General features: G+C 40.2%; 1 protein-coding gene across 4 annotated transcripts in view; it reads left to right on the top strand.

Moving 5' to 3' along the window:
- ZFYVE9 (zinc finger FYVE-type containing 9) overlaps nt 1-17,357 on the top strand; it is a 117,996-nt gene that overhangs the window by 95,575 nt on the left and 5,064 nt on the right. For all 4 annotated transcript variants that reach the window (XM_070368061.1, XM_070368060.1, XM_005894736.2 and 1 more), the window contains 4 exons: nt 8,577-8,727; nt 10,826-10,906; nt 13,483-13,645; nt 16,512-16,617. In XM_070368061.1, coding sequence (XP_070224162.1) covers nt 8,577-8,727; nt 10,826-10,906; nt 13,483-13,645; nt 16,512-16,617 — 501 coding nt within the window. The remainder of the gene's footprint in view (nt 1-8,576; nt 8,728-10,825; nt 10,907-13,482; nt 13,646-16,511; nt 16,618-17,357) is intronic.

The following is a 17,357-nucleotide window of genomic DNA, read 5'->3' as shown; positions in this document are numbered from 1 at the left end:
AATACAAGAGTCTATAAAACTGTGTATCTATGCAGTCCCCAACTTGTATAATTTAGGCTGAATGGCCTCTTGAGATTCTTTTTCCCTGAACAGTTCTAAAATAGGAATTTCTGTTTATTTTAGTTCAAAGCTACATATATCCTTCAGAGAATTGTGAAGTTACAAAAGCATAATTTTAAAGGTTCATTGTAGCACAAGCACGAACAGATGGTCCTAAAATCTGCTGGAGGAATGTTTTATTTTTTGGCCTTCCAGGAATACATTTCTTTTCTCTTAGGGAGGAGGAACTGATAATCTTCTTTTCAAAAGAATGAAAGGAGTTGGTGAAAGGTGCTCTGGAAAATGGGGCAGAGGAAAGAGGTGTTGTTCCATTGACTGTTAGCATAGCTGTTCCTCGTGTTATACATGGAAGACAGTGTTTAACCGCAGGTTGAATGAAAATATAAAGATCCCTCAGGAGCCCTGGCTGTTACCTCTCCAGTGACTGCAGCAGGAGCTGAACACTGCATGTTCACAGTAAGATTGTCTTTACCCCTCCTCTCTCATGTCCCTGCGTGTCCACTGATAGCGGTGAGTAGTGGCTTCAGAATGCTGCTGCTGCTGCTGCTAAGTTGCTTCAATCGTGTCCGACTCTGTGCGACCCCATAGACGGCAGCCCACCAGGCTGCCCCGTCCCTGGGATTCTTTAGGCAAGAACACTGGAGTGGGTTGCCATTTCCTTCTCCAATGCATGAAAGTGTAAAGTGAAAATGAAGTTGCTCAGTCGTGTCTGACTCTTCACGACCCCATGGACTACAGCCTACCAGGCTCCTCTGCTCATGGGATTTTCCAGGCAAGAGTACTGGCGTGGGGTGCCATTGCCTTCTGGCTAAACCCCTAGTTTTCCCTATCTCCTAGCTCTCACAAGCTTGCTGCTACTTTTAGCGTTGAGGCCACCAGCTCTAATCTCATTGTGTTCAAGTACCATAAGAAACCCTGGTCTCCCTCCATATCCCTCATCTCCCCAAATTTAATTTCTATCTCTGTACATCCACCTTTCTGACCCCATTTTTCACTCATCTTGAAAAACTCAAAGGCTCAGTCCCTGTAAGTTTTATTTGTCTCTGTCCACTTCTTTGTTGATCTAGCCAGTCCCTTAAATACAGTTTGCTGATGTCTTCCAGATATCTTCCTTCAACCTGACTCTTCCTTGTTTTATAGACTTGAGCGTCTTTTTAAAAAATTAATTAATTTTTTTATTTATTGATTTTGTTTGCCATGCCATATGGCTTGCAGGAGGATTTCAGTTCCCTGACCACGGATTGAACCCATGCCATGGCAGTGAAAGCCTGGAATCCTAACTACCAGGCCGCCAGAGAAGCCCTCAACTTGAGTTTCTTGTTCCTTACTTGACATCTCCAGTTTTTTTAGGCATCTTAAGCTTAGCATGTTCAATTCTGAACTCCTGATCTTCCCTCAGAATTTCCTCTTGCAGTCTTCCCTAAATTAATGGCAGTGCCATGCTTCCATTTACTAGGCCCAAAACTTTGGAGTTGTCTTTAAGTCTTCTTCCATATCCTGAGTCGAACCTGTTGTTCTGTGTTCTGCTGGCTCTACCTATCTAGAACCCAGCCACCTCTCAACCCTAGGGCCAGTCTTGGTCTGAGGTAATCTTGGATTTGTGCGGTAGTCTCCTAACTGGTCTTTGTTGGCAGCCTTTCCCCCATCCATTTATTCTCAACACAGCAGCCCAAGTGATCCTGTTAAAACTAAGTAAAATCATGTCACTCTTCTGCTTAAAATTCTCCAAAGATCTTTCATCCCAATCAGAACGATACCTGAAGTCTTCTGTACCCTGTGTTCTCCTTAACCCACTCCCTGTTTTAACCTTTCTTCTTACACCTCTCCCTTTTCAGCCACACTGTCCTTAATTAATGCTCCTTGAAATTGTCTGGCTTGCTAACATGCTGCAACTACACAGCCATTGAACCAGCTGTTCTAAGTGCCTGTAGAGCTCTAGGCTCTTCCCTGGATAGTCCCATGGCTTTTCTCTCTCTTTTCAGTAAGAACTCTCCCAAGTATCCAGTATTAAGTGGCACTTGCCAGTACTCCTAACCATCCTTCATGCCTTATTTTTCTATATAGCACTTATCAGTGTCTAACATTTAATGTATTTTACTTTTTCCCCTCCCCCTCTGCACACAAGAATATGAGTTCTGTGGGGGAAGATTGTTGAGTACTGAATAAACCGAATACTAACACAAAGCCTGGTACACATTAGATGCTCATTGCTACACGAATGAGTGAAGGTTCATGGTTCATGATTTGTAGACCCATAGGCCTGGAAGGTGGATGCTAGCTTCTCCACACAAGGGAACTACAGCTAATTAGAAGGACAAATATTTGTATCTTCCCTGCAGCCATGAAATTAAAAGATACCCTCTCCTTAGAGGAAAGTTATGACCAACCTAGATAGCATATTAATAAGCACAGATATTACTTTGTCAACTAAAGTCCATCTAGTCAAGGCTATGGTTTTTCCAGTAGTCATGTATGGATGTGAGAGTTGGACTATAAAGAAAGCTGAGTGCCAAAGAATTGATGCTTTTGAACTGTGGTGTTGGAGAAGACTCTTGAGAGCCCCTTGGACTGCAAGGAGATCCGACCAGTGAATCCTAAAGGAGATCAGTCCTGGGTGTTCATTGGAAGGACTGATGTTGAGGCTGTAACTCCAGTATTTTTGCCACCTGATGTGAAGAGCTGACTCATTTGAAAAGACCCTGATGATGGGGAAGATTGAAGGCAGGAGGAGAAGGGGATGACAGAGGATGACATGGTTCGATGGCATCACTGACTCAATGGACATGAGTTTGGGTAAACTCCAGAAGTTGGTGATGGACAGGGAGGCCTTGCATGCTGTGGTTCATGGGGTCGAAAAGAGTCAGACACAACTGAGCGACTGAACAGAACTGAGTGACTAAAGATGTTAAGCATCTTTTCAAGTGCTTGTTGGCCATTTGTGAATCTTCTCTAGAGAAATGTCCAGAGCTGGGTGTGGATGATGCCATATAAGAAATACAAAAAATGTGGTGTGGCAGTTCAAAAAAGGGAGTGGTCACATTAGTTCTGATGGGGAATTAAAGAAGGCTACTGGTAGGAACTGGTGTTTTTACTAAGTCTTGACTCAGGATCAGCTTTTTTCAGCTGCTTGGATATGGGAGAAGAAAAAGGAGGGTGGTGGTGGTGGTATAGTTGCTAAGTCATATCTGACTCTTGTAATTCCATGGACTGTAGCTTGCCAGGCTCCTCTGTCCATGGGATTCTCCAGGCAAGAATACTAGAGTGGGTTGCCATTTACTTCTCCAGGGGATCTTCCTGACCCAGGAATTGAACCCAGGTCTCCTGCATTGCAGGTGGATTCTTAACCAACTGAGCTACAAAGGAAGCCCAGAGGGAAGGTAAATAACAGCATATGCTACAGCTCAGAGATGGGAACTGGTAACAGATCAGGAGGTAGTCCTGCTTGCAAGGATACAGTAGGAAGCAAGGTAAAGCAAGAAAGCTGGTTTGGAGTTAGAGCATAAGACACTTATGATCTGAGTGGAGGACAAGGTGGGGAAAATGTGATCAGAGCTGTGCCTTTGGTAAATATGGAAACATTCAGTTGATCTAAGAAAGAAAAGAAAATTTTTATTTGAGCCAAATTGAGGATTATAGCCTGGAAAAGCATCTCAGAAAGCTCTGAGAACTGTTAACACCCATTAGAAATCAATGCACAGTTATCAGTTTTTTGAGACAGAATGCTATACATTACATGACTTATAATTAACAGTTGACACAATCCAGATCTGCTAGAAATGACCCCCTTACAAGATCCAGAGGAAATGTTCTCTTTTAAGTGGTCTTGTTGGAGCTTGGAGAATGCTGCTTTCATGGTTGCCAATAGGGGAGGCCTGGTAGATGCATAGTGCAGCAGATGCACAATGCACAGTAGAAGGCCAACAGAGAAATTTTTTTATATTTAAAATTTTTCTTATCTTACCATTAAGTATGAATTTTATTTCACATGTAGAATGAATCAGTGCTGCTAGAGATTGACTGTAGGTAAAACAGTTATAAAGTTGTTAAATGTCCAGAAAAGAGGTAATTGGTCTTAAACAATAGTAATGGATCAACAGATATTACAGAATTTGAATTGACAGAGCAGAGAAATGGCTCAACTAAAGTGGAAAACCAATTATTTATATCATTGTATGACAAGTGTAAGTTTGCCTTATGTTCAGTAAGATCCTTTGAATATTTGGGAAATTCTCTCTTTGGTATAAAATGAACATGGTTTTAAGAAACCAAACCAACCAACCCTGTTCATTCATTTCTAAAGAAATACGAAGTTTTAAGAAAATCTCATTAGCTTTGAAATTGATATCCAGGGAAATGATTTTGTTAGAGGCTAGCTAATTTATTCAGAATATCCAAATTGAAAACTTTTTATATTTTTTGACAAGGCCATTCGGCTTGTGCAATCTCTGGTTCCCTGACCAGGGACTGAACCTGGACCCAGCAGTGAAAGCGCTGAGTCCTAACTACTGGATCACCAGGAAATTCTTGAAAATATTTTTAATCTGCTCAATGTAAGCAAAATTAGAAATCACTTTAGCCTAATGATTTGGAAGAAATGGCAGATATAATATTTTTTAGAATTGCTGTATATGATTGTATCCATTTCTTTCATGCGACATAAATGTAAATTGTAATTGAGAGCCTAAATTAGTCTGTCTACTGACTTCTCCAAGAAGCAATCTTCTGACTTACTTTATTTGCAAAAACTTATTTTAAAGTATTTGTTGGAAAACCCTGATAGAACTGGTTTGTTTTATTGGGTTGATAAAAGTTAGTGTGAGAGGAATTTTTAATTATTATTTGGATGCCTCTGGCATTACAGCTATTTATTAAAATATTAACTTTGCAAGAGTTATAAACATAACAGAGTCAAACCAGAGGATGATGGTATCTTGGCATTGTATTGGTACAGTACCTAGAAATAAATTTACCAAGGATATAAAAGACTTGAAACCTTAAAACTATAAAATTTGTTGAAAGAACTTGAAGAAGACCTAAAAAATTTTGTTCTTTTACACAATTTTGGCGTCAGAGTCCCTTGCAATTTCAAATGAACTTGATTGAGTATTGGCTTTCCAGTTCTATAAAAGGCCATTGGAATTTAAAGAAAAAATTTATTATTCTTTTTTTTGGTTGCGCTGGGTCTTCGCTGCTCTGTGCAGGGCTTTCTCTGGTTGTTGTGAGCAGGGGCTACTCTTCACTGTGGTGCACAGGCTTCTCATTGCAGTGGCTTCTCTTATTGCGGAGCACAGGCTCTAGGCTCACAGGCTTCAGCAGTCGCAGCCTGAGGGCTCATTAGTTGTGGCTCATGGGCTCATAAGCTCAGGCTCTGCAGGCTCCATAGTTATGGCTTAGGGGCTTACTTGCTTTGTGCTATGTATGTGGAATCCTCCCAGACCAGGGACTGAACTGTTTCCCCTGCACTGGCAGGTGGATTCTCGTCCACTGGACCACCAGGGAAGTCCCCATTGGAATTCTGATAAGGCTTGTGCTGGATCTGTAGATCACTTTGAGTAGTAGTGATATGCTAACAGCTTTCAATCTTCCAATACATGAACATGAGATGTGGTCTCATGTTCAAAGAACAAAATTGGAGACTTCAAAACTTGTCAGTTTCAAAACTTACTTCAAGGCTATAGTAATCAACAGCGTGGTATTGGCATGAAATAAAATTCATACATTTAACGGCCAGTTGATTTTGACAAGGGTGCCAAGACTATTTAATGGTGAAAGAATAGTCTTCAACAGATGGTACTGGGACAACTGGATATCCACATGTAAAAAGAATTAAGTTGTCCCTTTACTTCAAATCATAAAGTTTAACTCAAAATAGATCAATGACCTGAATATAAGAGCTAAATTCATACAGCTCTTAGAGAAAAACATGAGGGTAAGTTTTCATCACCTTTGATTTAGCAGTGGGTTTTTAGATATGCATAAAAAACAAAAGAAAAAATACATAAATTAGAATTAAGAAAAAGTAAAACCTTTTGTGCATCCAAGGATATTAACAGGAAAGTGGAAAGACAACCAGTACAATGGGAGAAAATACTTACAGTCCATTTATCTGATATAAGGATCTGTTCTCTAGGTCTAGAATAAAGAAATCTTACAATTCAACAACAAAAGACAAACAGTCCAATTTAAAAATGAGCAAAAGATATGAAGAGACATTTCTCCAGAGAAGATACACAAATGGCCAACAAGCATTTGAAAAGATGCTTAACATCTTTAGTCACTCAGTTCAGTTGCTCAGTCGTGTCCGACTCTTTGTGACCCCATGAACCACAGCACACCAGGACTCCCTGTCCATCACCAACTCCTGGAGTTTACCCAAACTCATGTCCATTGAGTCGGTGATGCCATCCAACCGACTCATCTCATCCTCTGTCATCCCCTTCCCCTCCTGCCCTCAATCTTTCCCAGCATCAAGATCTTTTCAAATGAGTCAGTTCTTCACATCAGGTGGCCAAACTATTGGAGTTTCAGCTTCAACATCAGTCCTTCCAATGAGCACCCAGGACTGATCTCCTTTAGAATGGACTGGTTGGATCTCCTTGCAGTCCAAGGGACTCTCAAGAGTCTTCTCCAACACCACAGTTCCAAAGCATCAGTTCTTCAGTGCTCAGCTTTCTTTATAGTCAAAGCCTTGACTAGATGGACCTTAGTTGACAAAGAATGTCTCTGCTTTTTTTTTTGTCTCTACTTTTTAATATGCTGTCTAGGTTGGTCATAACTTTCCTTCCAAGGAGTAAGCGTCTTTTAATTTCATGGCTGCAGTCACCATCTGCAGTGATTTTGGAGCCCCCAAAAGTAAAGTCAGTCACTGTTTCCACTGTTTCCCCATCTATTTGCCATGAAGTGATGGGACTGGATACCATGATCTTAGTTTTCTGAATGTTGAGCTTTAAGCCAACTTTTTCACTCTCCTCTTTCACTTTCATCAAGAGGCTCTTTAGGTCTTCTTACCTTTCTGCCATGAGGGTGGTATCATCTGCATATCTGAGGTTATTGATATTTCTCCCGGCAATCTTGATTCCAGCTTGTGCTTCATCCAGCCCAGTGTTTCTCATGATGTACTCGGCGTATAAGTTAAATAAGCAGGGTGACAATATACAGCCTTAACGTACTCCTTTTCCTATTTGGAACCAGTCTGTTCCATGTCCAGTTCTAACTATTGCTTCCTGATCTGCATACAGGTTTCTCAAGAAGCAGGTCAGGTCTGGTATTCCCATTTCTTTCAGAATTTTCCACAGTTTATTGTGATCCACACAGTCAAAGGCTTTGGCATAGTCAACAAAGCAGAAATAGATGTTTTTCTGGAACTCTCTTGCTTTTTTGATGATCCAGTGGATGTAAGCAATTTGATCTCTGATTCCTCTGCCTTTTCTAAAACCAGCTTGAACATCTGGAAGTTCACGGTTCACATATTGCTGAAGCCTGGCTTGGAGAATTTTGAGCATTACTTTACTAGCATGTGAGATGAGTGCAATTGTGTGGCAGTTTGAGCATTCTTTGGCATTGCCTTTCTTTGGGATTGGAATGAAAACTGACCTTTTCCAGTCCTGTGGCCACTACTGAGTTTTCCAAATGTGGTGGCATATTGAGTGCAGCACTTACACAGCATCATCTTTTAGTATTTGAAATAGCTCAACTGGAATTCCATCACCTCTATTAGGTTTGTTCGTAGTGATGCTTCCTAAGGCCCACTTGACTTCACATTCCAGGATGTCTGGCTGTAGGTGAGTGATCACACCATTGTGATCAGTTGGTCATGAAGATCTTTTTTATACAGTTCTGTGTATTTTTGCCACCTCTTCTTAATATCTTCTGCTTCTGTTAAGTCCATACCACTTCTGTCCTTTATTGACTAGATACAAAATGGTGGCTGATGAGTTTTTCCATGTGAGGTTCAGAATTATCACCTTAAAATCTTTTGATAAGAATAAAGCAAAATATTAGTTATTACATTGAAGATATCAAACATAAGTTAGTAAAACTAAGAAATAATGGAGTTCGTATATTTATAGAGGAAAGCACTCCTTTGTATGGATGTGGAAAAAGAAGGCATATACACTTAAATATAGGATATTCTTTTGACTTAGAATTTCAGTGTATATATACTCTCAGAGAATGCATTGGATAGAAGAAACTACTGTAATTAGGTAAACTAATTTTAGTTACTTGAGTTCAGTGCAGCAGTAAAAAAGACAAAATAAATGCAAAATGTGTCATATGCTTGGGTTATAACACAAATCACCTGTAAATTATAGAGAAAATTTTTGTGTATGTTGAACTTTTACTAATGGTGACTGATTTTTGACTTTGTCTTCATTCTTTAGTAGCTCCTTTGTCGCTTTAATAAATAATATTCTCTTTTGTCTTTGAGAAGGTGAATGAGCTGTGCTGTGTCACACACACCAAAAAGTGCCCGTTCTTGGCAGAATGAGAAAGATAGCCCTCTTTTTTGATTGTAGATGATAAAAGCCATGAACAAGTCCAATGAGCACGTCCTGGCAGGAGGTGCCTGTTTCAATGAGAAGGCAGACTCCCATCTCGTGTGTGTACAGAATGATGATGGCAACTATCAGACCCAGGCTATCAGTATTCATAATCAGCCCAGAAAGGGTGAGTGTTTGAGCTTATTGAGGTCATGGAATGGAAGATTGTACTGTAACTGGAGAGTGGATATCTCAACCCCATAAACACTCACTGTCAGAATAGGTGAAAACAATTGATTATATTAACCTTTCGAAGCTTGTTGTGCAAGTGTATGTTGACTACTCAGACTTAGAGTTGCAAATGGAACTCTGTTATTGAGGGGAGCATCTTGAAAATACTGCCTCAGGACACTGACCAGGCCAGCATAGGTGTTTGAGGCATCGCCCCCATAGTGAGAATATGTTTAGGTAGATATAGTGCTTTTTGAATGATCATACCCAAAGAGTGTTAATTAACAGATAGACAGGATTCTAAAGGAAGCCTTCCAGGTTCAGTGGTACTCAGAATGTGGTCTCATCACTTAGGAGATTGTTAGACATGAAGATTGTGTCCCGGATCGGCTAAATCAGAGTTTGCATTTTAACACAATTGCAGTGTGATTCAAACACACATTAGAGTTTAAGAAGTGCTGCTCAACATTAGAATTTAAGGCACTGCTTAACATGCCATTTCCTAAAATGTCTTACCAGTGTCTATGGTTTTTAAAATATTCACATAAATAAATAAAATTTTTGCTTATTATTTTAGACTGAGAAACCTTGTATTAAAAAAGTTTAAGCAGATTTCTTTGCTGCAGGACTTTTCGGAGCCTTTAGCATTTTTCTTTTTTTTTAAAGGAAGATAGTGCCTAGACCTTCTAAAATTTATTTGACCATAAATCTTTTTCCTCTCAGAATATCTCCTAAAACTAGCTTTCTTTAGTATGCTTCATTAAGCACTTCTCTAGTAGACATATATTTCTGTCTTCGAGGTATATTTTTAAAATCAGTTCTTTAGTAAAGGCATAAAAGGTACTGAGCACATGTATATTCAAATATAATATCTAAAACAGGTAGGTGACAAGTCTACTATGCTCCCTATTAGTCAAATCATATCTATAATATTTTAATAAGTTCTGGGTATCATTAATGTAGTTGGTGATATCCACTGATAAAACTAGAAGGTCTTCAAAGGATGATTCAAGGCCTGTGAGAAGTTTGAAAACTAGGTCACAGGAAGATCTCTTGAATAAAATATAAATGTTTAACCTAAAAAAGTATAGATTGAAAGAGGGTGAAAAATAGGTATCTCTATTTTTAAGATTCTCTATTATGTGGAAATAATATTCAACTTACTCTCTATAGCTATAAAAGACCAAAACCAGCACCAGTGGGTGAAGGCTACAAGGATCTAGATATGGGCTCTGTTTGAGAGCACACTCTGTAACACTGAGAGCTATCCAGAAATAGAAATGGTTGCCTTGTGCTATTGTGGGCTCCCTGTCAGTAGGAGTCTTTGACAAAGGCTGGATGACCTACCCATTAGAGATGCTCTAGGGCCAGTGGGTAGGAAGTTGGAATATCTTAGTCCAATGTAAGATGTGGAGAAATAAAACAGTGTAGTGCAGTTTTATAAAGCAAAATGTAATTAAATGCCCTTTCTTTTACGAAGAGGTATTCATATTTTAAATAGGTGTTTGTTTTTCTAAAAGCTCCACTTTGTAAATAAAATAGTTGGCAATCATATCTCCATATTCAAAATATATTTGCTCTTAAAAAAAAGCAATGAATCAGATCTGGGGTCAGCAAACTTCTTCTGTGAATGGCTATATGATAAATATTTTAGGCTTTGCAAACCTGTGGTCTTTGTTGCCAGCACTTTGGCATCACACTTCAAAAACTGCCATAGACAATATATAAGTGAATGAATATGGCTGTGTTCCAATTAAATTTTATTTACAAAAACAAGCTGCAGACCAAACCTTAGTCTTGACTAGTAAGATTTCCTTGCTTCTTGACTGAAGGAAGCTCAAAACAAAATGGAAGCACGTATCTTAAAACCTCATTCTCTAAGCTCTCATTAGCATCTGAGTTATTGGTTACTTGTATATGGTAGTGTATAGAGTAAGTGTTTTTTATTTTCTGTATGATGGTTTGAGTTCCCAACTACCAACTATTTCATTATTATTTTCAGTCCCTCCATCTCAAAGTCTTTCTTCACTAACATATTTCTATTGCTATTTTAGTGACTGGTGCCAGTTTCTTTGTGTTCAGTGGCGCTCTGAAATCCTCTTCAGGATATCTTGCCAAGTCCAGTATTGTGGAAGGTAAAGAATGGGTTATTTACTGCATGAACAAGTTCAGTCTTAATTATACAACTGAAAAACAGGGGACATTAAAGGAAAACTTGACACTTTTGCCATAGACTTCAGACTCCACAGAAGTTATTTATTCAATAGCATCTCACTGTACAGCTAATTAAGACTGTCATAAGGGTGCTTAACTCTCCAAAGAAAGGAGTAAGTGGTAGAGATGCCATGGGACACTGACATAAAGTTAAGAGATGGCTTTTCAGAGCTCTGGAATAAGGTATCCAAGGGGCCGTAGACTGAGTTCAGAAACATCACTGGGTGCAAATCTATAAATAAGTAGATGACGTTCACGTATAAGTGAACTTATAAGTTTATTTTATTGAAGTATAGTTGATTTATTATGTTATGTTTATTTCTACTGTACAGCAATGTAATACATATATATATATGAGAAAGCAATGGCCACCCACTCCAGTACTCTTGCCTGGAAAATCCCATGGACGGAGGAGCCTGGAAGGCTGCAGTCCATGGCGTTGCTGAGGGTCGGACACGACTGAGCGACTTCACTTTCACTTTTCACTTTCATGCATTAGAGAAGGAAATAGCAACCCACTCCAGTGTTCTTGCCTGGAGAATCCCAGGGATGGGGGAGTCTGGTGGGCTGCTGTCTATGGGGTCGCACAGAGTCGGACACGACTGAAGTGACTTAGCAGCAGCATATACACACACACACACACACACACACACACACACACACACACATTCTTTTTCATATTCTTTTCCATTATGGTTTATCACTGGGGATTTTCTTCCTCAACTATTCTCACTGTATTTTGATCTAGTTACTCTTGTTGTGTAACAAGTTAACCAGAATTTAATGGCTTAAAGCAACTATTTTATCACCCTCACTGATTGCCCTTCATAGGGCAATGCAGGAATGGCTTGATCTTGCTCAGTGATGTCTGGGGCCTCAGTTGGGATGACTTGAAGGTTGGTGGTTACTTGATGGCCAGGAGCTAGAATTATCTGAAAGTTTGTTGACTCACATGTCTGGGGCCGGTCTTGGGATGATTTAAAGACTAGGAAAGATGACTGGAGTCCTTAACAATGGACTGTTTAGCATGTGGCCTTGGGCTAGTTGGGCTTCTTATATGGTGGCTTAGAACTCCAACCACAAGTGTTCCAGCACAAGGCCAAAGCCGCATTGGTTTTATGCGGCTTGAAAATCACACAGTCGCATCCATCATCCTCTGGTGGTGGAAGTGGTCATAAGTCTGCTGGGGGGAGAGGAGTTAGACTCCATTTCTTAAGGGGGAAAAGGAAAGGCAGCATTGTAGAAAAGCATGTGAGACAGGAGATGTTATGATTATCTTTGGAAAGTGCAGTCTGCATACGGAATGACAGATTTTCATTTCCACTCCAGTGCCCTAAGAGCAGTTCTTCCTGAGGGTGGATTCCTTTGTGTTAATTGAAATACATAGATAAACTTAATGTGTGTTAACAGAGATTGACTTTGATCTCCTTTATTGCCAAACTCAAAACAGCAAGTGAAGAGCAAAGTATGCTAATATTTCGCAACTTAATTTCACAACTCAAAGCAGAAATATTCTATTAAGAAATTAAGAAGTCTAGGAGTTAGTCCTTCTGCTTCCTCATCAAGAAATCTAGGCGTTAAATGGCTGATTAATGCCTTTGTAATCAAATATTGACTACCTTTAAAATGTGTCTTTACAAGATGCTTAAAAAGTACCCCTTAAATGTCAGAATGATAAACTGAACTGAAAGAAATCCTTACAAATGCAAAGCAATGTATTTAGAAAGTTACATTTATGCCTTTGGTGGGAATTTCTCAGGTCTTACATTTTGCCACGTGTGTCAGTAGAGCAGTTAGCTACCTATTTATGAAAATTTTACTGATGCTCTTTAGAAATTATTTCAGTTGACAAAATTATGTGTCAGAGAAGCAGGATAATTGCTCAGCATGTGATAGCTTACTCCCTCAATTTCAGTATTTTCCTTTAACTTAGGTGGTAGCCCCCAAATAGTTATCATCTGTTGGCTCATGGTAGCCCATGTAAAACATACATGGTAGATTTGCTTTATTGCCAGTCAATAAATGGAATTACTCCCCAGTTCACTCCTGTTGTTTATTCAGTGATTTATTTAACAAGCACTGGCATTCACTGTATGCAGTCATAGTAAGGTGAGTGATACGAACAAATGAATATGATTAGAGCATGATGCAACAGTGGAAACACAAACAAAATGCTCTGTGTGTCCAAAAGAGGGATGTGACCATGTGTAAGTTTTCCTTTTGAGCAGTCTCAGGACAAACTTAGTTGTGCCTGGTGAAATCAACAGGCAGGTGTTTTAAGCAGAATCCATCTTGGCATTTGCTTCTCGTAACACTTTCAGTAAGTAAGAGGTTGAGCTCAAAGGACAAAACCTCTTTGTATCTGTCAGCTTTAGAGAACAGAAGTTTCACGTTTAATCCTAGAGGGATTTGCTAGATGCCAGGTACAGAGTTTCATCTGCCCCTCTCCCTGGCTTTGCATTGTTTCCATCTGTGTTGTCTTGGTGCTGATTCTCAGATGGCGTTATGGTCCAGATCACTGCAGAGAACATGGATGCCCTGAGGCAGGCGCTGCGGGAGATGAAGGACTTCACCATCACCTGTGGCAAGGCAGAGGCCGAGGACCCGCAGGAGCAAATCCACATCCAGTGGGTGGATGATGACAAGGACGTCAACAAGGGGTGAATGCAGCAAACGTTCCCTCAGTGGTGTTTCGTTATGGGCTGGCCTCTGGGTTTTGTCTAGACTGGCCTTTTATTACTCTCCTGAAACCCCTGCCTAAGAGAAAGGACTGCTTTGTATTATAACATGGACTTTTAAATTTCTGGTTTCTTGGCTTAATTTCTGAAAGAGTTTCTATGCATATTTTTGAAGGGAAGGGGAAGAAAGCAGCTGATGAAACACAGCAGTCCCTCTAAAGTTACTGAGATAATAGTAAAACCTAAGCCTTTTTGGTTTACAAAACACTTTTGCTAATATTGTTTCATTTGATATAACAACTACAGATGAGCAAATAAACACCAAAAGGATAAATGACTCCACAAAGCTTGCAAGTGGCTGGGCTAGGACTTAAAGCCACCTCCTTGGGCTTCAAATCCTATGTTCATCTCTAGAATATGGCACCTATGTTCTGAGGGTTCAAGCCAAAACCTTGGAGTCCTCTTTGACACTTTGCCTCACCCCCTACACCTTAATCCAGCAGTAGAGCCTATTAGCTTTCTTTTTAAACATGTCCAGAAGTGTACTACTGCTCCCTGCTTCTCCTGCCATCGTTTGGTCTGCATTATTACAGTAGGCTTCAGATTTGTTTTCTTGTTTCTAGTCTTGGCCTCCTCCCTCCTCCTAGCCTAGTCAGTTTCCAGTACAGCAGCCAGAGCAATGTCACTTCTTGCTCAAAACTCACCACTGACTTTCAGGGTCATTCAGGGTAAAAGCCAAAGTCTGTTACAACTTACAAGCCTTACACAATCCCCTGCCCACTCTCTTATTTCTCAGAAACAGTATCGGTTTCTTGTGTGAATATATCAGCCTTCTTCTGCCCTCAGACCTTTGTACCTTCACTTTCTCAACAAAGGCTTCCCTGGCCAGCCTACTACATTGTAAGCCTCTCATGTACATTTCTTCCGTCCTCCACCAAATACTTCATACCCCCCTTCCCGGCATTATATTTAAGGGTACCTATAACTCACTAACATATATTTTTACTTATTTATTATATTGGCCCTGGAATGTAAGATCCACGAGGGCAGGAATTTTTGCTGGTTTGGTCACTGCTGTGTCATCAGCACCTAAAACACTGTATGGCACCTAATAGGGTCTTTAAAAACTGATTAATTGAATAAATATGTCAGACTTCATTGTATTAAGCCTTCTCCCATTCATCCTTCAGGCAATAATTCTATACGTGGGCTTCGGAAAAGACAAAAATGAATTTATGGTCCTTAGTGACAGGTGACTCAGTCTAGTTTTGAAGATAGTTATAATAAGGGCACCAAAGTATGCAAGATGCTCATAGAACACTCTATAGGAGACAGTAAAGATAAAAGAGAAATGAGGAACTCGGTAGAGGTGGTAGGGCAGGATTCAGGAATGACTTCCTAGAGGAATGGCTGCCTCTGGAGCTGAGTCCGGTAAGATGGTAGACATCTGCCGCCCAGCTGTGGCAGAGTGGGCCTGCCAGTATGAGGGAACGGCAGGAGCGAAGGCAGATAGAGGGCGCTTCCAGCATGGCATACCAGATTTTTTTTAATGAATGTTATTGAACAAACAGAAGCAATATCTAAATCAATGAGTATGTTTGTCTGCTTTATAAATAACACTTTATCTTCCCATACTTCCTGGAAAATTTAATTTCAAAATCAATTTGTGTTTAATTCTCTTATAGTCGGTTGTTAGGTTGATGGTGTGAACTGATATGAGCAAGCATCTGTATTATCACAATAAATTCTATGGTTATTAGGACAAAAAATTGGTAATCTGACAATCTGATGCCATATGGTATTGGTAGCTAACAACAAGTAGGTTGTCCCTTCCTACAACAGTGGCAGCGTCTTCAAAAAAAGAACAAGAGCTCATCAGGGAAAACTCTCAAACCCAGGAGTTTATTGTATAGTGTGTAGACGGAATGTTTTCTAGCTTGTCCCACAATGTCAGGGTATCCTTTCTCAAGAGAGTTCTTATCAACTAAGGCTGCTCTAGTTTTTATACTGTCTGATGAGTTAGAAATTAAACTTAACAGTGTTTAAATAATTTTAATTCAGTCAAATGTAGCATGTCCCCGATAGTCAACTTTAGGCTAAATCTGATCTTTTATACATAGAGATTCAAAAACAAAAACAGGTTTGAAAGTTGTTAGGAAAAGTTCACAACAATTACTTTGACTCCTCCTCAGAATGAGTGTGTTCATCCACATATTTATACTTGCTATATTTTGGAGAACACGACCATAAAATGTGGCCTTTCGATTCAGGAACCTAGGAGTGCTATGCAGCACTGAAGGCAACTTGTTTCAATAGATAATATAGATGCACGTTCATCAGTTCATACCAGCACTGTCATAATTAACATACTTGGTCAAATAATTCCTTTAGTCTGTAAACACTAAACTCCTACGTTGTGTCAGACCGTGAATGTTGCACATGGAAATGAGTATATCATGTACCTGCCCCTTCGGAAGTTTGTGAGGCAGATACACGAACATATGGAGAGTATGATGTGATGGGTGTGGTGGTGGAGCAGGGGCGAGCAGGGCTGGGTGCGGGTCTGTGCAGTCACTGGAGGAACATGAGAGGAAGAGAGCAGACTTGGAAACATTTTTGTTAAATAACCAGCTTCTGCCATCAGAACTCCTTTTTCGTACGTGTGTCCTCAGAATTATTTCAGTGCACAGGCCCCTCCCTGAGAGCTCTGTTCGTGTACATTTTGGGGCAGTGGCTTCTTCTTTGTGATGTTTTGCATAGGTGTTTTCAGCAAGGCACCCAGTGTATGATAAGAGAGAAGTAGTTCTTCTAAGAGCTGCTTCCATCTCTCTCCTTTGTTCTGTTTTAGTGTCCTAAGTCCCATAGATGGGAAGTCCATGGAGTCTATAACAAGTGTGAAGATATTCCACGGATCAGAGTACAAAGCGAATGGAAAGGTCATCAGATGGACTGAGGTAAGGAAATGGGAACTTGGCATCCTTGATCCCCACTTGGAAGACAACTTTTTACTTGGCCCAGAGACATTCTGGACTGATTCTGGGGCATAAAGGGGGAAATCTCTGTTACCTTCTATGCTCCAGTTCCCTCTGGTCTGTCTAAGCTCACTGGGAGGAAGTGCACCCAGTGTGGCCTGCAGCAGTCTGACAGCTCCGCCCCATGAACTAGCTTTTAGAGATTTGTTCACACTGGACCTCAAGAAGGGTGCATACTGTCTTTGCTGGATTCTTCAGAAAGCTAGGCTGGTTATGTTGCACTCAGTTGTAACTTAGATAACACTGTCTTTTAAAAATAGACTTATCTCACAAATAAGAAAACGAAAGTTCAGAAACTAACTTGTCCAGGATTACATGGCAAATAAGCACTGGCAAAGTCCGGATTCAAAGCCAGATGTGGCCGACTCCTGTTTTCTACTATATTGTTTCTTAGAGCTGTGTTAGAGGCTTACCCAGGGATGAGAGGAGCCAGGCAGGGACCTTGTATATGTGTATGTGCGTGTGTGCTAATTTGCTTCAGTTGTGTCTGATTCTTGCAACCCTCTGGACTGTAGCCCACCAGGCCCCTCTGTTCGTGAGATTCTCTAGAATCTCATGTGAGATTCTCCAAGAATACTGGAGTGGATTGCCATGCCCTCCTCTAGGGTATCTTCCCAACTCAAGGACTGAACCTTTGTCTCCTCTGTCTCCTGCATGGGCAG

This window comes from Bos mutus, chromosome 3, assembly GCF_027580195.1.
Source record: "Bos mutus isolate GX-2022 chromosome 3, NWIPB_WYAK_1.1, whole genome shotgun sequence".
NCBI lineage: Eukaryota > Metazoa > Chordata > Mammalia > Artiodactyla > Bovidae > Bos > Bos mutus.
This window is presented reverse-complemented; position numbering and strand designations above follow the sequence as displayed.